Source organism: the organism of the source record quoted next, unplaced genomic scaffold (assembly GCF_019419815.1).
Source record: "Pyrus x bretschneideri cultivar Hongxiangsu unplaced genomic scaffold, Pyrus_bretschneideri_v1 Contig17, whole genome shotgun sequence".
NCBI classification, from domain to species: domain Eukaryota; kingdom Viridiplantae; phylum Streptophyta; class Magnoliopsida; order Rosales; family Rosaceae; genus Pyrus; species Pyrus x bretschneideri.
In genome coordinates, this window is record NW_025999468.1 from 1,592,450 (window position 1) to 1,612,948 (window position 20,499).

Sequence of the window (20,499 nt, forward strand, 5' to 3'; positions counted from 1 at the left end):
TTTTTTGGTTTTTCATCGAAAATTATAACGGCAGAATGAAAATTTTCAGTCCAACTTAGCACTCCTAAACCCTTTTTACAATAAATTATATCTACATTAAGGGGTGGGGAAGCAAGTTAAACCTCAAATAGGTTAGCTATAAAAATTTGATTCAAATTCGCTTTCAGCACAGAGTTTGGAGTGTGTTCAATGGCTATTTGTCCTGGGTGTTGCTTTCTGTCTAGGGTCACGAGATGGCTCGAGAGAAAGAGAGAAGGCGTGTCATTGTTGGAGGCTTCCAACAAACAATGTTCGTGCTTGAATGTGTGTGAAAGTTGTGCGTAAATATGACTTCTTAACCAAATTATTGTGAACCAAGTGGGATGTAGGTTCATTTAGGTTTTTTTTTTTTTGGGTCTCGAGTGAACAAGGACTTAAAATTCCATGTAAATTTGTGTATGCTTGCTTAAAAAGTAAATGAAAGGAAAATAGAAACTAAAACGAAAAACAAATTGTAATCATTTCATAATGGAGTCAAGATTACAAACATTTACAACAGTGAAATCTAAGACGATGGGCCGAACTACATGACTTGAAATGTAAACTATCCAGAAATGTAAAGAAAGCAATAAAACTGTAGTAAGATTCAAATCATGAATGACAAGATAATCCTAGAGGATCCACCGAGATAACTGCTATAGGATTAGACTTAGTACAAAACGTACGCCTATGAGAGGAAATCGGGGTGGTTAGAATTGCACACATAAACCAAATCATTACGGGGTGGCAGAGTTGTAAAATTTTTAGATCTGAGAGATCGTAGGTAGTGTTTGCTTTAAGGGAAAGCTTTGAGATTGTAGCTAAATAGCTAAGAGAGTTTTGCTGAAGAGCAATTGGGTTTGTGTTGAAGAGCAGTTGGGTTGATTGAAGAATCACTCAAGGTTTTGTTGAATCGTAGAGATTGAATATGACGAAGGTCCTGAGTTTGAAGGTCTATGGCTCTATTTATAGGCAGTGGAGAATATGCAACCTCAGTCATATCGTTGAGATGAAGTAAGGGTAGATCGATCATTTGGTGATTATAGTGACTGTCATTGTTGGTAGGTGGCCTTTCAGGTATGTCTTGTGGTGGTTCACACAATCATAGTAGTGAGATATTAGCATGTCAGATGATGCGTACCTAGGCATTTAAGGGGAAGAGGTATTCCTGGATTTGATCATCTACGTGGCCTGAACCCTCGGACATGTTAAGATATGAAGTGAGGTGGTCGTCTGAGCTCTCAGATAGGATTTCAAAGTGGACTCTAAAGTCGGTGGGCCCAAACAATTTTCTTGTATGTATTTTGCTCTTATTACTATTGTTATTAAAATATTTTTGGGGAAGACTTGTATGTGCACTGTGTGATCCATTCTTATCCCAGTTGGCCACTGCCACTACTAGGTCGCACACCAGCTATGCGTCTTGTCAAGAAGATCGAACATTGTGGTGGTGAGACAAGCGAATGAGGTTTGTCACGGCTCCGACTAGCATTGGAATTTGACTCCTTTCTAATATATTACAAACTTTATATTTTTTGGTAAACTGCAAGGTATCAAACTCCTCGACTCAATCCCTTCTTCGAGAAACTTATGTGTAGAGCTGTCTAACTGAAATGGCATAGTGTGAACATTGACTGAAAATTTAGTACACATTGATGAAGTGTGAGCTAACAGTAATTGATGAGTTGATATTATACAAAATATTTTACTGTGTTCTCAGTTATAATTCATTGGTTATTTTGTGAGAATTTTGATACTTTGTTATATATGTTTAACGAATGACCTTCGACTTCCTCATGAGAAAAAAAGTGATCAAATGGTGGAATTTTTTAGTGATTCTAATTGGAGGATGTTCGTGAGTCGCTTAGCTTGATCGTATCAAAATTTTAGATTTTTCCACGTAGCGGTTATTTTCTGGCACTAAAAATAAAGGAGCAGCACCCAATGCTGTCAATGTGATGTTTTGGGCTTAATTGTGAATTTTGGAGCCTAAGATGGCCTATTTTGGATTCGGCCCCTTCTGGAGATGTATTCAGATTGTTCTAATTTTTAAAACAAGTTATCATGTCACTTAGTATTACGGTCTAATGGTACTCCTTTGCACTTATAAGTAAGAGGTCTTAGATTCGATTCTCGCCAAAGGCGAATTTGAACCACGTTATTGGTAACTCATTGTGAGGCTTAGCTTACTCTCTCCCCCCACCCCTTAGTTTAAATGATATTATTTGTTCAAAAGACCCAAAAAAAAAAAGAAGAATAAGAAGAAAAGAAAAGAAAAAAAGGCTATCATGGGTTGGATTTGGAGGAGATTTAGGTCTAAAACGTGGCAGATTTCTCCACGTTTGACTAGGTGATTGTTTCCTAGTTTATCTTAATTTATTTTCTAGTTTTATTTTAAGACCTTTTCTAGGTAGGGTTTTATTTTGTAATAGTATAAATAAGGCTATTTAGACATTAGGATTTAGAGGAGGAGACACACTACTTTGGATTGACAATTGAAGTTTATTTACAAGGTGTTTTCTTTCCATGTTCTTAATAATATTTTGTTTTATGATTGTTTATAATTAATTTATTTTGCCAGGGCAAGGTCACGAGCCTTAGCAAGAATATCTAGTTTATTTTCAATTTACTTATCATATTATGCATGCATGTTTTGAATTATTAATCTCTGTGTTTAAACTATCTAAGTGTCGTAGTCATTCGCGACCATTAGGATATTTAGAAAAGTAATTTGATGCAATTTTGGTCGGAATATTCCCTGAAATTGACGCTAGCTTCTAATGGTTAATAATTGTAATTTCACTTAGGATGAACACCACGTCTTAAGGGTTGCATGGTTTTTCAAAGGGTTTTAACAAAACTTAATGAGTCTTTTATGTTCATATTTGATCCGAACACTCGGATGGGTTGCATGTTAGATATACGTTCTATATTGGAGGTTCCAAGTAGGACATATATTAGGAAAACCTAACCTTAAAAATATGCATTAGTAATTCATAAGTAATTGGAAGAACTATGTAGAATTATTAAGGTGATGGCGGAACCCTAGTGTCTCTTTATTGATTTTCTTTAAATTATTTTCTAGTTGATTTCTTAATTTGTTTTTTTTATTAAATTCGTTTTTATTATTTTAAGTCACAAAATCAACATTTTCCAAAACTTGCTTTCAAGTAATTAATTAAGAATTAGTTTAAATACAAATTATTCATTCAATTCGATCCATGTGGAAATGACCTTGCTTGAGATGTTCATACTACAACTACCTTGTACTCTTGCAAGTATTTTTAAATGTTTTTATCCCTATTTTTGCAAGTGATAAAAATCCTCATGTTTGTTGAATGCGCATGTGTTATTGCTTTGGATGTGTCCACTCCTCGCTTCACGATTTTTTTTTTCTTGTTCACCTACAAACGGAAACTAATGCTGATACAATTGACTCTTCCTTCTACTCATACAGGGGGAATTTAATGAAAAATGCTCACAATGTTTGGAATCTTATTAACTCACTGTTGACAATATCCAAAGGTTGTTAGAGTTAATATCAAAATTAGTTAGTTAAATAGCTTAGGCTGCAAGTTAGTCATGATGGCTATATAAACTGTATTCTCATAGTTGTAAAGACTAATTTAGTATCAATGTAATCAATTACTTTCTCTCTCTCTCTCTCTCTTTTATTCTCTTTCTGCATTTCTGTGCTTCTCTACACTACTGTTATTATGGTATCAGAGCCATTAAGGCTCACGCTATGGATCTTGGTGGTCGATTCCTCTTCTATCTTTCTTCATTACTTTCTTTCGTTTCCGCGTATTTCCTTATTCGTAATACAAGAGCTCTTTCTTCCTTTCTTTCTATGTAAACTTCTCTAAGATTTCGCATAGGTTTTCTTTGATTTCATCTGGGTTTCACTGCAAATTTTGCTTCCCATCCAACTCCGCCGCCGGGGTCTTCCGCTTCAGCCACGGCTCAATGCTCTTGTACTGGTTGTAGAAATTCGTCATATCCACCACCAGGTACTTGATCACAAACATGTGGGGCAGCGGCATGATCATCGTGGCGCCTGCCTCTGACGGCGCTATTTTCGTCAGGCAGGCCAGGCCGTTGCAGCCGTCGATGTTCATGGCGCAGGAGCCGCAGATCCTTTCCTGGCAAGATCGCCGGAAAGTGAGAGTGGGGTCCATCTCGTTCTTGATCTTGATGAGGGCGTCGAGTACCATGGGTCCGCACTACTTGAGGTCGATCTCGTACTCCTTGAGCTCCGGCTTCTTCGGGTTGTCCGGGTTCCACCGGTAGATTGAGAAGGTCTTGATGTCCGTTTTGTCTCGGGCCTTGAGGTCCACCTGCTGGGCCTGGACCTCCGACGCCATAGCCCGGACGCAGACGTAACGAAACGACGCCGCCGCAGTCGATCCCGACGAAATGACATGGAAAGGTGTAGTCTCCGACGGCGTATTGTGACAGTGGTGGAAGCTTCACGTCCAACTCCTCCATCTTTGCCGCCAACGACAGGCACACCACCAAAAGCAACCTCTTTGTAGATTTTGGCTCTTCTTTCTTGAGAACCCATTTGATGGATTTAGATCGAGCTTCCAAAACCCAGCTGGGAATGATCACATTTTCGTCTTTCTTGAACCCAAATTCCATCTCTCTGTTGATTCCGTATCAACCCCGTCGCCATTTTTGCGTCTTCAATTGTGCAGAAAGGGAAGTTCTCGGCAGGTATGCTCAACTTTGTGAGAGTGTTAAACAGAGTAGATTTTCCAACATTCGGCAGGTATGCTCAAGGCCGATAGCCGTATACTTCAGATTTGTGCACTCGAAAAAAGCCGATTGCCAAGAGTGTGTTGAATGCATTTTGTTTCCTCCATACGGCCAATAGCTGGAGTGAAAAGTTCTGTCTCAGATATTGTGTGTTATTCCTTAAAGGCCGATAGCCAGAGTAATGTTCTTGAAAAATTTTGTTTGTTGTTATTGTGTGCAACTCCATTAAGGCCGATTGCCGGAGTGCAGTTCTTGTTCCCTTTCTTCATTGAAGGCCGATTGCCGAAGAAGGTTGTGTTTCTTGATTTCTGTGATTGTAAGAAGTTGATTGCTGGATGGTCTGCTTCAATCTCAAACTGGGCAATCCCAGTTGAGATTGAGGGGGGATGTTGACAATATCCAAAGGTTGTTAGAGTTGTTATCAAAATTAGTTAGTTAAATAGCTTAGGCTGCAAGTTAGTCATGATGGCTATATAAACTGTATTCTCATAGTTGTAAAGACTAATTCAGTATCAATGTAATCAATTACTTTCTCTCTCTCTCTTTTATTCTCTTTCTGCATTTCTGTGCTTCTCTACACTACTGTTATTACTCACAACACTAAAGGTCTATCCAGCAGCTCTTCAGACGCCGTGACGAAGAGTAACAAAATGGATGTCAATTGCAGATCATTCCATTACAATGATGAACTTCCTAAGGCAAAAAACCCTCGTTGTAAGTAACAGTTTTTTATGTTTTTTAAGAAAGTTGAGATTCTACCACAAAATTAATTGATAATATGGGGAGTAGCCTAGTTATTTATAAGTAAATGCAATACCCATTCTTTTTCCAATATAAGATTGATACTCTCAACACACCTTCTCATGTGGGATAAATTTTTAAGCTTAGCACGTTGATAACACAAATGGGGTGACGTTGAGCATGTGTGGGCATTGGGCTTCACATGTAGGACATCATGCTCTGGTACCACAGACAAAGTTGATGTTTCACCATAAAACTAATAAACAATATGAGAAGTAGCCCTATTACTTATACACACATACAATGTCATTTCTTTTCTCAATGTGTTTGATATTCTCAACAATTTTTTAATATAAATGGTATTCTATACTAATTAATATACACTAAGGGGTGAGAGTAAGATTTGAATCTGGAACGCAGTGAGTTAAAGAGAAAAACCCTTACCATTGGAGTAATCCACCACTTGCAACAGGTTTGCATGTTAGATCACTTTTAAACCTGCTTCTGAAAATGGGTTTTTTAGACTCCTTGCAAAAGTTGGATACATGACGGAAAGTGAATGGAATTCCGGCCAAGTTGGATACATTAGTTATAAAAATGCCCTTATTGCTGTCATATTGCAGAATTAATAGACGTCTCATATTCAATCGAAACAATTTGGACGTCATCAGAAAAGGGACCCAAATTGAACTAAGATTACAGTATATAGATTGTGATGACTAAAGAGAAATGTTTATGCGTATTGATGTCACCAATCTAATTAAGTTTTATATAACCGTTCTTTATCATCCACTCAAGACTCCAGTGTTTATTGACGTTCTTAAGAGTCCAATAAGCCCACCCAAATGTTGCTCTCCCCCAAACTTCTAATTGAGCATTGGCAAATCTTTGGTAATCCGCCTTTGTTGCATCTTTAACATTCCACTCAGCCACCCATTCACCTACAAATAATCAACAAATGGTATTTAGGTCGAGAGTAATGATTTCACACTCCCGATTTTTTTATGTAAATAAATCTGAACTTTTATGTGTCAGAAACAAAACGGGGAGTTGATCGCGTACCAACAAAAGTGAGAGGGCCGTTCGATGTGGTGACATAATTCAATTGCTGGGACCGATTGGTGTAGATGAAGTCTATGTTTTGTTGGACAGTCATGTTGTCGAAGGTGCTCACAAACAGGTTATAGTAATGGACATCGATCACAGAACGCTTGAAGTCCTTGGCAAGGGGGAAAAGCTCCCTAGTCTCCATTGGTCCTAGCCTGTTTGACAACACCACGTATGCTGTGGAGGAATGCTTTCGAACAGCAGCATAACCAGCCTTGTAGAACTTGGTCACGTTCTGTAGGGACGCTCCTGGTGACAATGGTTCGTTGATGAGCTCAACTGCATATAGGTTTGGCCTCTTAGCATACCTACAATAGTACACCACCACCAAATTTAGGGATTTAAAATTTTAATGAATAGAACATAGAATTTTTGGGCACCTAACATACCTAAGCATGTGCCATCAAATTTGGATTTAACAATTAAGAAGAACCCTAGAATTAACAGGGTGATGTTTTGAGTAATTTCTGGCAAGATTTAAGTTGCTATACAAGTAGTTATATTTCTAGACTGTAAATTCGAGTTATACATTTAAGCAAGAATTAACTTGTTTAGTGCTCACAGGACAACATATACCCCGATAATCCGGCAAGAGCAGCATTTTCATGATATTTGGATGATACTTGGAGTACTGATTACTGATTGTACAGTAATCCGGCAAATCTATTACTGATTGTACAGAAAATGGTCTTTAATTAAGGACACTACATGTAAAAAGTCATTCTCTTTCTGACGGCATGTTATTATTTTTATATTGTACAAGCATCATAAATCGGACCATTATCATCATCTAACGATCATTTCTAAAAATTTATTCAATTTGGAGAATGTTTTAGTTATCCTCATTATGTTATGAGCTATCAATTTTTTCGACACATATGGCTTGCTATACAGTTTCCATATCGAATGATTTTTTCTTTAGGGATGATCTTTAGATGATGATAATAATAATTAACGATTCTGATTCTGACGTCATATCGTCATGTAAAGAGAAATGACTTCTTACATGTAAGGAGTCAAGTGTTACTCTTAATAATTAAGATTGTACAAATAATTTGATTCTACCACTTAATTTTCCAATTAAAGTAGGAGTAGCTTATGATGTCTCTATTTTTGGCTTCAAGTGTATATATTTATTTACCTGGAGGTTAAGAAATCAATGACATGAACAGTCTGTTGTATGTTCTCATCTGTTTGTCCCCATTCCTGAGAGCCATCTCTGGAAGCACTGTGTTCAAAACCATTTTGAGAGCCTGGTGCTGCATGGAGATCAATTATGACCTTTAATCCATATTTCCTGCCAAAATACAAACATGTATGTATTATAAAAAGATTTCTTAAAAACAAAACCAATAAAGTCAGCTATAGTTTTGGTTTATGATTTTTCTCAAACTTTGGAAGTGGTTCATCATAGTGGTACTGGTCCAAGTTGGATTTTGGGTTGGACTAAAAACACAACCACTTCTTAGTTTTTGTTTTATTGCAATTGCCCTCGACTTATTCAGCTAAAAAGGCCTGGGACCACACATTTATTTTTAACTCGTTTCTAAAAGTGAAAGTAGTGGAGGCAAATGTGTTAACGTATAAGACGCAGACTAATAAAAGTGAATACATACTGTGCCCACAGGAAGGCTTTGTCTAGTGCATATAATGAACCTCCAACATAAGGGTGTGGAGGAGTGGGATCACTTGCAATCCACCAACCAACTGGTATTCTCACAGCGTTTAACCCATTTGTTGATATGAAGTGGAAGTCATCCTCAACTATGAATGTATTCCAATGTTCCTGATGAATACCACATTTCAAGCAATGAATCTTGTCAGATATATGTGAATTATATCCATTAAACATGCACCACTAGTGAGGTAACATGTTTCTTGCCAAATTGTCTTTCCGTTGCCAAACAATGAATCTTGATCACTGATTATGTTAACTCTTGAAAATGTGACCGAGATTTACAGTTTGACAAAATAAACAGGTCTGGCAACAAAGGTTTTGCTAAAGTTTTGTGCTGTTAAAATCTCTTACCCACATAACTTGTGGAGCCATTTTTGGACCATAACCATTGGTTACTTGAAACTCTCCTTCCAATTTTCCAGAAAAGGTTATCACAAAAACAGATGGATCATTGTTTCCCCATTCAGTACTCCTCGCATAATCAGCTGTCACCAGCACCTCTGATCTTGCCTGCAGCACACATACAGATTAACAATCAAACCATCATAATTTATCTCAACAATTAAGACAAGAATAGGAACATTAATCATCACCTGCAAGAAGAATCCATTCGGTGCTTTGATTCGAACCCGGCGCAAATCATCAGGTTTTCTTATGATTTCAAAAGTCTCCGAAGTACCCGGTATTTTCGAAACAGCTACCACCTGAGTTCCATTGCCATTGACATCAAGCCCCACAAAATCTTTGTTGAAGACCCTGAAATTAAACGTGGTTTCGTTGATCCTCCACAACTGCAACAAATTAAGAAGCACCATGTAAATGTTAATGAAAACAATTTACATTATTATATATCGAAAAATGCAAATCAAATTTACTTTAAATGTTTCCCAGCCTGAAGCTGACGTTCTGTTTGCAACTATGATGCTTCCTCCTCCCAACTCAGCCGCAAGATATTTCCCGGTTGTGACAGATTTAAACTGAAGTCCAGTTCCATCCTACAACAATTAAAATGAAAAATATGTAACTAAAGTTGAAAAGCTAAAATATATCATATGAAAGATAAGAATTAAATTACCAACATATCAATGAAGTAAATTAATTTACCAAGAAATCCTTGTTGGCAATGCCATCGAAAAGAGAAGGTTTAATCCAGCCTTCTGTAACCAGCCACCCTCCAAGATTAACTGCTTTCACTCGACCGGAATTCTGAGGCAGTCTCCCAGAAGAAATGGACAGCATACAAAAAAGGAGCCCTATGCTTAGGAGCCATGCCCTGGAGTTGAAAGCCATTCGTTTACGCTTTGCTTTGTATTGTTGTTGCATCCATGCTGTCCGTATATAAAGAAAAGATTGGGGAGTCGGGATATGCAGAGGGAGCCAATGCCAAGAAACTTTGACCACTGTGTCGGAGTTAGAAAATTCTTTTTTTATATGATTGTTACAACTCAAGAATCTTAGGAAGTATTTGATACATTTAATCTTGTAAAAGGTATATATATTCCAATGCCGCATTTTGGATTGTCAACGGTATTGCAGAATTCAACGATATGCATTATATTTTACATAGTTATCAAACTAGACTTTATCCAACTTTTCACAATTTAGAAAGTCTTCTATATCGGTGCCTAAACACATATTTCTAGAAGGTCAGCGCCGGATAATTTCAGCTTGTATACAAGTTGTATGTAGAATTGGTGCTTCTATTAGATGCATTTACTGTAAACTTCTTCTAGTTTAGAGGAGTTTACAGTTATAGTTTTGAACATTTTGAGTTTAATTCTCATAAAACTCTCATTAAAGATTGAATTCTAACACTTCAAGTACCTATGTGACCTTAAATAAACTTTTAAACAATTTGTACCAATTCCTACATTGTTATGTCCTATATTTAATCGTTCGAAAACAATAGCATTACTTTTTACTGGAATACAAATAGTATTCTACACTAATTTTACATATTCTACATTAAGAGTAGGAAAGAAAGTTTAAACCTGAAACGAAATGACAATCCATCATATATGCTTTTATTGAATAATTTATTGAACACATCCTTCCTATTGGAAACGCCCCCTACTTACCTTAAGTTAATGAATTACCTTAAAACACTCATCTAACCTACCCAAACTACCTCACATTCAGATCTTCTACAACAAAAACACAAATTTGTCAATTTTTTAAATATTAAAAAAAACACACACACACGAACTCATCTTAACTAAGAACAATTTTGGTTGATACCTGCTAAAAAGAGGGTGAGAGTAGGTTCGAAAGCATGAAGGAAAATAATTTATGGGAGTAAAGTTATCTCATGTTGGAGAGACGGGCGGTGTATTTTACAAAACCGAATAATTTTAAGAAAGTTTTATGTTAAGCGCAAATTTTCTCATTAAAGAGTCCAAGATGCCACTTAGTATTACGGTTGAGTGTTATTCCTCTTCACTAGTAAGTGAGAGGATTTAGATTCGATTATCGTTATAGAAGAATTTGAACCATATTATTGCTAACTCATTGTAAAACTAAACCCACCCTCTCCTCCTTAATAAAGATAATATCATTTGTTCAAACAAAATAAAAAATAAAAAAAAGAGCCCAAGATATAATAACTAACAATGTAAACATGTCAAACAAATGTGAGCAGTTGAGGAGGGTTATCGTAGAGAAGATGGAGAGGAGAAAGTGGTGAGAATTGTTAAACTTTTTAAATAAATGAATTTTGTAGCTTGACGTAAATATCCATGATAATCAAGGATACAGAGGTACCATCCTATTGAACAAATCTTGTTCAAGTAAGGTCTTAGATGATCTTCTCTGTATTTACTAAGCTCTTTTTGTTAACCTCACAAAGATTCCATACCTTTTCCAGTTGGATTAAGAAGCTTCCAACCAAATCATATGATTCCTACCGTTTTCAAGCAAAGTATCGATGGAAGATTTTAAGCTTAGGATATTCACATTTATTCTAGGGTATTTTATATGGATTTTGTAGTGTTTTTTAAAGCTCTGTTTAGTATTGTATTTTTCTTTTTATTATCAAAAGCTGTTTTGCTTTTAGGTTAAGCAATCAAACATTATTGATAAAAAATAAATTATTTTGCTCATTTGAAAAGAAATAGCCTCTTGATAGTAACTTTTATAAGTAGCAAATAGGTTGCATTTAGAAAGTGCTTTCATAAAAAACTGAGTTGAACATTAAATGAATATTTTCAATTCTTGTAGCACCCTCATTAGTTTTTGAAAAATGACATTATTTATCCTTCTACAAATTGTTTTATCCTTTGTAGAACAAAGTGACCACCACCACCTATAACTAAAAACACTAACATTACATCTATTAGTAAGAAACTCAACAAAATTTTACAAACTTTTAATTATATACTTTTGTAGAATACTATGGAATTAGATCTCTACAATTAATTAAGCCAGGCCCCTTATTTAAAGTAATGGACAGAAACACTTCTAAAACAAGAAAGATCTACAACTGGCCTAAAATAAATCATTACTAGTTCAATGCACTAGTAGAGAAAAAAAAATACTTTCGCGACAAAACTTTAGGTGACGAAGAAATTTTTTTACACTCAAGTAATTTTTGCGACTGAAAAAAATTATGTTTTGTCGTGCAAAATGTCTACGTCCAAAAAGAACCAAAACCTTTGCGTCACGGGAAAATTCATCGTGTGAGATTTGAAAAATAAAAGTCACATTAAAATGAGGCAAAGAACTTTATTGCGCGGCGAATAATTTCATCGCATCGGAAAAAGTGGGCGATGAAGGTCTTTCAAACTTCGTCACTCGAAACCCCGAAAAACTAGATGGAACAATAATTGCAGAAATTTTGCAAGCGAAGAAGATGGGCTTGGGGAGACGAAGCATTTCAACACGCAAAGGTGCACAGATTCCAGAATAAATTCCAAAACTTTCCTAAATTCCAGTAAGTAGCTTCATCCAACTCCAAGTTTTGGATAGGCTTTGTTCCTTCTTTAATCTGTGTCCTCTGCAATCGATCCCACCAAAAAGCGAGATTTCCCTTTAATTAAACGGTAAGTGGCTATCTTCTTGATCATTTTCTCTTCCGGTATTATTATTTCATCAAAGAATTGTTCCACAACTACGACCCAATCGAGAAAATCTTCTATGCATTCACTTCCCTAAAAACGAAGAATCTTTCCAACATTAATTTGACGAGATAGGCCTTGAGAAATTCCACAATGCTTCCCTTATTAGTAAAAATTGGTTTGCTCATATGGTCAATTAAATCATCTTTTTTAGACTTTTTATAAAAATCTATTGACGTTCCAAACAACCAACATCGTTTATATAATATTATCTCCCATATTAATTTGACGAGATAGGCCTTGAGAAATTCCACAATGCTTCCTTTATTAGTAAAAATTGGTTTGCTTATATGATCAATTAAATCATCATCTTCCGTAGACTTTTCATAAAAATTTATTGACGTTCCAAACAACCAACATCGTTTATATAATATTTGTATCTTCCATTGTCGTTTGCCATGAAGCGAGGCAAATCCTTGCTCTCAATGACAACCATGCTATGGTACCACTTGACGTAGCGGAAACAGAGATAAAAGGATTGACAAGCGTTATAAATTGACATTCATCAATATTTTCGACTCCACCACAAAATGGAGTAACTCCTGACTTTGATTGATAATAATATAACATCTACTTGTACAACTCTAAACTGAACCTTTATGTAGGCATCAAACCTTAATCCTACTTCGTCTTGGAAATTGAATTTATAAGGGAAACGTAAAAGAAAATCCTAATTAACAAGGCAAGGTAACCAAATTCTGATGGGACACAGAAAGATGAAATTTCCCAAAACCTATTAATGAGTCGATTTCATATTATATATTTTACTCTATTTTTAGTATGCTTTGGTAATTATTTTGGTGAAATTTTGATACATTGAATTATATTTTCAATGTAGGACATGCGACATCCTCTTGAGTAAAAAGTGATCAAACAGACAAATTTTGGAATGATTCCAATTGGAGGATGTTCGTGAGTCTCTCAACTTGTTCGTGTCAAAGTTTCAGATTTTCTACCAAGCGGTTATTTATGGCGGTGAAATAAAGAAGCAGCGCACAATGCTGTAAAAATGACGTCTTGGGCTTATTTGGCATCCAAGAAGGTGTCTGGGCCTTTTGGAGATATGTTCAAAACACCTTAAGGTTTTAAAAAGAGTTATCTTGGGTCTGTTTTGGAGCTGTTTTGAGTCCTGAAACGTGGGAGTCTTTGTGGCTGGGCAGATTTCTCAAAGTTGAAATATGAATGTATTTCCTAGTTATCTTATTCTATTATGTTTCCTAGTTTCTTTTAAGTTATTTTGTTTCCTAGTTTTATTCTAAGACTTTTTCTAGGAAGGATTTTAACTGGTAGTGTAAATAAGGCTATTTAGCCATTAGGTTCTAAACGCACAATTTGGCAAATTTAGCTTAGAGAGCTTTTGACAATTCAAGTTAACTTACAAGGTGTTTTCAATCATTTTCTTCTTAATAATATTTTTCTTTTTAATATACGGTTGTGCGTAAATAATTCCTTTTGCTAGGGCGATGCCATGAGTCTTAGCATGAATATGTAGTTTTTATTTAATTGCTTATGATATTATGCATGCGTCTAATCACTGTGTTTAAATTGTCCTTATATCTTAATACTTTGCAACCATTAGGATGTTTAGATAAGTAATCAGATGCAATTTCTGTTAGAATGTTACCCTGAAATTGAGGAATGCTTCTTGTGGTTAATAATTGTAAGTTCACTTAGGGCGAATGCTTCTTTTAAGGGTTGAATGGTTTTTGAAAGGGTTTTCACAAAGCGTAATAAGTCATGCATGTTTACATTTGATCTAAATACCACATACAGATTGCATGTTTGATATACATTCAGAAAACATAACCTTCAAATTGGAATATACGTTCAATCGTAATGAGTCATGCATGTATAATTCATAAGTAATTAGTAAAATTACGTAGGATTGTTAAGGTGATGGCGGAATCCTACTGCCTTTTTATTATTGTTTTCTAAAACCGGCTTATTTCAAATTGGATTTCTTTAAAATTGTTTTCTTTTTTATTTTCTTTAATAGTTTTTATTAAATTCGTTTTTATTATTTTAAGTCACAAAATCAACCTTTTTCAAACTTTGTTTTCAAATAATTAATTAAGATTTGATTTTTACATAAATTATTCATTCAATATATGTAGAGAACAACTGACACACCCAGAAAGAAATCAAGGCGTGCTGGCCGTCACGTGAGGGTGACGTAGCCATGTGCACAGTGTGGAAACAATAATAATATAAGAAATGCAAATAAATAAAAACCAAACTAACTAGAGCACTAAATAAGATAAGGTGCAAGACGAAAATAAGTGTGAATTCACAACCAGAGCATAAGTAGCCTAGGTGCAGTCCAGTAGGACAAATACTAATTATACAACACCAAAGGTAATCCTACAATGGTGATAATCCATCAGAGCAGTCGTGGATTCCTCATACGCCACCCAAAAACACTCCTAACTAGAACCTGGAGGGGCGCAAAACAGAAAGGGTGAGTGGGCAAAAATAAAGCTTTTCAAAATCATTTCATTTATCAAAGATTGTAACACCTCGCCGTAAAACCTGTATAATTTCCCATAAAATAGAATACATATCTATACCACAACCATGCTCAAAATAGCAAAATTCACAAATATGCCATGTCGAATATCTCAGCATAAAAAAATATGTAAGCCAGGTGATATAAATCAATGCAAATGATATGTCAGCTGGAGTCACTAACGTGACTTGTATGGCTGAATCTAGAGCTCATCCATCTAGCCGGAGTCACCTAACGTGACCTGTACGGCTCAAATCCATATCTCAACAAATATACCTGCACACAAGTCGGAACCACCTAAAGTGGTTTATATGACAGGACTAGGTGTAAATAAATACGCTCAAGTGCTACGATCACGTGAAGACTGTGCGAATAATCACGGGTCACCTACGAGTCGGAACCACCTATAGTGGTCTGTACGACAGAACTGTGCATCTAACTTGGATCCAAGATAAGCGTATGGTGCGAGAGGTAAATATCACTTGAAAGACTATGCCCTAACTCTGGACAGGAGCACTAACACTGGGGTGCAGATTTACGAGCTCTCAACACATCTCACATAATCATCAATTCACATAAACAATCTACAACTCACCTGGTACTTAGCTGAGCGTCCACCGCCTCAAATCACAATATGCACATATCATACAAACTCATAGTCTAAGCATAAATCAATAGGCATGGCATTTCAAACATAATTTCATTTAAATCGATTTTCTAGGAAAAATCTTAAGTATATAGGTATATACGGAAAACCAAAAGCCCACTCACTGGTATGTGGAAGGGTTATAACCCCCAAGCCTCGATTGACTGCGCTCGTCATGAGGATATGTCTCACCTATATACGAAACAACTATATAAACGTTAATTTAAAGCACATAAATGAAACTAGCTAATAACTCCTTATACATTGCTCAAATGAGGTGCTTGAATGTACCAATGTGATCTATTCAACACCACAAACATCCCCATATTTTTAGAAAAAATTTCCAACCACCCACATGCCCTCACGCGCCGGCCAAGGCACGGCCACGCACAGGCGCGTGCCTTGCACGCTGGACGGAATCCCTAACAGCGTTAGGGAATATTCTGTTAAATAATGGAACATACCGTTAAATAATACCTGACACCGTTAATCGCAGTTAGGAATATTCCGTCAAAGTTGATGGAATATTCTCTTTCTCCTTCCTTGGTTCACCGAAGTCCGACGCCGGTCGCCGCTGCATCGCCGGTTTTTATAAAAACTTCAAAGCTTGATAACTCACTCATTTCAACACCAAAATTCATGAAATTTTCACCAAAATGAAGCTCTCAACTAGGAGAACATGATCTTACTACTTTGGAGCTCGAAAACAAACAGAATCTCGTCGGGAAATTTCATGAAAATCGGCCGCGAAACACTCGCGATCAAGCTCGCACAACAGGACACCCTGCAAGAGCTCACAGGTTCTAGCGTTCCCGAGGTCTTCACGCCAAACTAATGGTATAGCTTGATTCCTAAGCTTCCAAGGAACTTAGACATAAAATCCACCCGGACGATCTGCAACTATTTAGAGAGATTTGGGACTGGTTCAGGTGTAAGGAAAATGAGAGGGTTCGAGAATGAGAGAGAGGGTGAACGGGAAAGGTTGCACGTGTGGGTGTGTGTGTGTGTCCTTAACCTGATTGGGCAGTTTAAATTTGTCCTAAGCCCTAATTGGGCTGCATGGTTAAACTCATGCAAATTTGGGTCAAAAAGAACCAATCGAAATCTTTCTATTCTTTCATACACTTACCTTACACACCCAACTTGGCCCTAACTTGCATCCACACCCTCGTGACATAGAATTCCACTTAATTACGTTGGCAAGAAAATAATTGACCTACATACATACATCCACTTCACAAGGCTCACGAAGACAACATAGTCATTTCCACACTATCGAGAGTAAAATAATATACTCATTCGGGACGGGCTGTCACAATAACCTTACTAGAGCTGACTATACTACAATTACCTTGTAGTCTTGCAAGTATTTTCAAATATTTTTATCCCTACTTTTGCAGGTGATAAAAAAGTCAAACGATATGCGTTTCATATTGTATCACAAATTACTTGATAGTTGAACTTGGGTTTACTTTCTTGCGTTGTCTCTTGCCAATTGTCCACCATTGTCCTTTCTTTAATTTTAGGCATTTTAATCGAGTTCTACATCTGAATCTTTATTCCATGTCCATATAGACTTTGTTATCAAATCTCAATGTGACCCCAAAAAAAGAATTCCAAAATGTACTTGGAGGTCTTGGCCATTGCATCCACGGAGCCAATAACATCATCAACAAGTAAAACAAATTGCTAGAACAAGAGATTCAAAATGTGGGAAGAGGCAATTTTATGAAGTTACGAACATATGTTACAATATTGACGAAAAGTAAAAGAGGGAAAACGTAAGAACAAGGATCCTCTGTATATCCTTCTGAAACTTTACTGTAACTTCAACATGTGACGGAATGAGATAGGTTTTCTTGAAGCAAGAATTTAATCCGGTTGGATTTTGAGTAATGTGTTTTCTCTGTTTGATTGAGTGCCCCTATGTCTTTTGCCTTAGCATCCTTTGTATTGGGAATGAATTGAGGAATTGGTAAGCAATTCAACTTTTTTTTTTTTTTTTTGGGATCAAATTGTAGAGAATATTTATATAACGAAGTATATAACGGACATATTATAACGTACACAGCTGACAACTCTAGAATGACCATCATACAAAAAGAAGACTCCACTTATGCGACCAAAGTACGAGTAAAACATAAAAGGATTTCAATCCAATACAAACCCTCCACATGGGCACAAACAATAGAGCCCCCAAGGTGGCGAACCCTAAAACCTTGAGTGAAAGATGGCCTGCTGCAGTTTCACGAAAACTAGTAGCGGCCGACACCCAAACTGCTAATTCCGCACCACAAAATAGCAATTCAACTTTTGGGAAAAGTTGCACCGCTATTTCCACTGAGTTGCATGTGTCACCGCCACTTCCACCACCAATGACGCCAACATCACCACAACTAGAACAGTTGAAAACTGTTCTCTCTCATTTATATGTTTATATATGAGCCATTTTTCTCTTCTTACACAACCCAATTTAATCTTACTTGTTTCTGTTTATTCAAGGGTAAGATAGTAAAAACTCCAATTGGGCAAAATAGTAAATAGCCCAATCGGATAAATAAGAAAAAAGCACAATCAGGCAAATAAGTTAAAGCTCAATTGGACAAAATAGAGCTTGAATTAATAGTCCAGTGGGACTAAATAGTACCATCAGGCCACAACAGAACTGGCCACCAGGCAAAAGAGAAAGGAGCCCATCACATAACTAACAAAATGTGGTTTAAAAAAATAGTCTCCTTAATATCAGTTTTGAAAATATAATAGCACCAACTATATTTGATGTTTGACCTGATTTTCAAAATGGACCACTAGGTATTAATTTTCTCACATTGCCCTTAAGATTTAAAATGGGTAAAGTACAAAAAACTATCTCAACTATTGGTGTTACGACACTTTTATACCTCATCTTTTAAAATTGACAATGTCATACCTCATCTTACGAATTTGTGTCAATGTTAGACCTTCCATTAGCCTGTCGTTAATTTGTCAATTAAATGCTAACGTGGCTTGATCCATACCCCACTTTTTATTAAAAAAATTAAAAAAAAAATTAAAAAAAAACTAAAAAAAATCATTTAATATTTTTAAATATTAAAATAATAAAGAAAGTTTAAAAACAAAAAAACAAAACCTTTCATCCCTTCCACCCCCATCCCCCTTCTCTCTTTCCCCATCTTCATCTTTTTCCCTGCTTAACCTTCAACCGAAAAAAAAAAAAAAAAAAAAAAATTGAAAGCCCATCAACCCCCAACCCCCCCTGAAAAAGAAGAAGAAGAAGAAGAATGAAGGAAGGAAGGAAGGAAGGAAGGAGGAGAAGAAGAAGAAGAAGAAGAAAAACCCCAACCCAGTTCGTCCCCCTCCCCCCCAACCCAAAAAAAAAACAAATCCAACCCCTGCAACCCAGAAAGAAGAAAAAGGAGGAGGAAGAAGAAGAAGAAAAAAAAAAAAAAAAAAAAACCCAAGTCCCGTTTGCCAGGCCGATTCCACGGGTAGAGAATTTGGGCACGGAGAAAATTGGGGGAATGGGTGTGGATTTAAGGAGTGGGGTGTGTAGAGGAGGGAAGAGGGTGCGGGGGAAGACAATTGGTTTTTTTTTTTTTTTTTTCTGGGTTGCAACAGATAAGGGAAGAAGAGGAAAGAAGATGAAGATAGGGGAGAAGAGAGAGGGCGCCCGTGGTGGGGGGGGGGGGGGGCGGGGAGGGACAAAGTTTTGTGTATTTTTTTTTTCTTTCTTTTTCCTAGGTTGCAGCAGGTAGGAAGAAGAAGAAGAAATGAGATGAAGATGGGGGAGAAAAGAGAGATCGTGCCTGGGGGGGGGGAACGGACATAGTTTTGTTTTTTTTTTTTTTTTTCCTGGGTTGCAGCATGTAGGAAGAAGAGGAAGCGAGATGAAGATGGGGGAGAAGAGAAAGGGCGCCCAGGGGGGGAGGGACAATGTTTTGTTTTGTTTTTTTGTTTTTTGTTTTTTTTTTTCTGGGTTGCAACATGTAGGAAGAAGAGGAAGGGAGATAAAGATCAGGGAGAAGAGAGATGGCGTGGAGGGGAAGTTTTGTTTGGTTTTTTTTTTTTTTTTTTAACTTTTCTTTATTATTTTAATATTTTAAAAATATTAAATGATTTTTTTTGTTTTTAATAATTTTTTATTAGAAAGTGGATCCCGAATCAAGCCACGTCAGCATTTAACTGAGAAATTAACAGAAAAACTAACGGAGGTATGACATTGGCACAAATTCATAAGATGAGGTATGACATTGTCATTTTAAAAAGATAAAAGTGTCGTGAGACCAATAGTTAAGGTAGTTTTTTGTACTTTACCCATTTAAAATTGTATTACGTTACACCTTTTGTATATTTAAACATCTAATTGCCATTAAATTGATGAGTTTTATATTTACAATGAAAATGTGACTTACATGTGAAATTAATTTCGGAGCTTATGCTCACTATGTCATTAATTTACAAAGTTTGAAATAATTCATTAGATAAAAAAATGTAAATTGATTCAATTTCAAGACCTTTTAAAGGGCAAAGTGAGAAAATTAACAATTCATTGTCCATTTTAAAAGTTATCCCAGACATGGAGGATGTGAAATATAGTTAATCCAAAATAATAATAAAACATTCTAGAGCCTAGGCATCATCGTTTACAACGCATTACTATCAGTGTTTAAAATATCGATATGTAAATTTGTACCAATATCGATATCAGTTGTTTTCGATGGAAATGATGAAAATTTAAAATAAAACTTTAGGTATTGTCAAATATTGTGTGTCAAAAATATCGATGATATATGTCAATTTTAACCTAAACTTAAGAGTTTTATCTAATTGAAGTGAAATTTAGACTTCACCCTCATTTTCATATTATTTTTTTTTATAAGAGTTTTAAAGAACACTCTCGGTACTGCTCACTTTTAACAAAAAAGACATTTTT

General features: G+C 36.1%; 1 protein-coding gene and 1 pseudogene across 1 annotated transcript; both read right to left on the reverse strand.

Moving 5' to 3' along the window:
• Nucleotides 1-3,761: 3,761 nt before the first annotated feature.
• On the reverse strand, nt 3,762-4,693 carry LOC103948633 (annotated as a pseudogene).
• A 1,370-nt stretch (nt 4,694-6,063) lies between these two features.
• Nucleotides 6,064-9,715, reverse strand: LOC103962218 (probable glucan 1,3-beta-glucosidase A). Its single transcript, XM_009374901.3, has 8 exons — nt 9,407-9,715; nt 9,178-9,297; nt 8,896-9,093; nt 8,654-8,812; nt 8,241-8,410; nt 7,766-7,921; nt 6,580-6,932; nt 6,064-6,458 (listed from the first exon to the last, which is right to left on the reverse strand). The coding sequence occupies exons 1-8, from the start codon at nt 9,623-9,625 to the stop codon at nt 6,274-6,276; spliced, it is 1,560 nt and encodes a 519-aa protein (XP_009373176.2). The 5' UTR covers nt 9,626-9,715; the 3' UTR covers nt 6,064-6,273.
• Between the last annotated feature and the right edge of the window lie 10,784 nt (nt 9,716-20,499).

Coding starts and splice junctions, on each gene's coding strand:
- LOC103962218 (XM_009374901.3), bottom strand. CDS start 9,625: ATGCAACAACAATACAAAGCAAAGCGTAAACGAATGGCTTTCAACTCC. Junction 9,094..9,177: donor CAGGCTGGGAAACATTTAAA/GTAAATTTGATT, acceptor AATTTGTTGCAG/TTGTGGAGGATCAACGAAAC. Junction 6,933..7,765: donor ATTGATTTCTTAACCTCCAG/GTAAATAAATAT, acceptor GTACTATTGTAG/GTATGCTAAGAGGCCAAACC.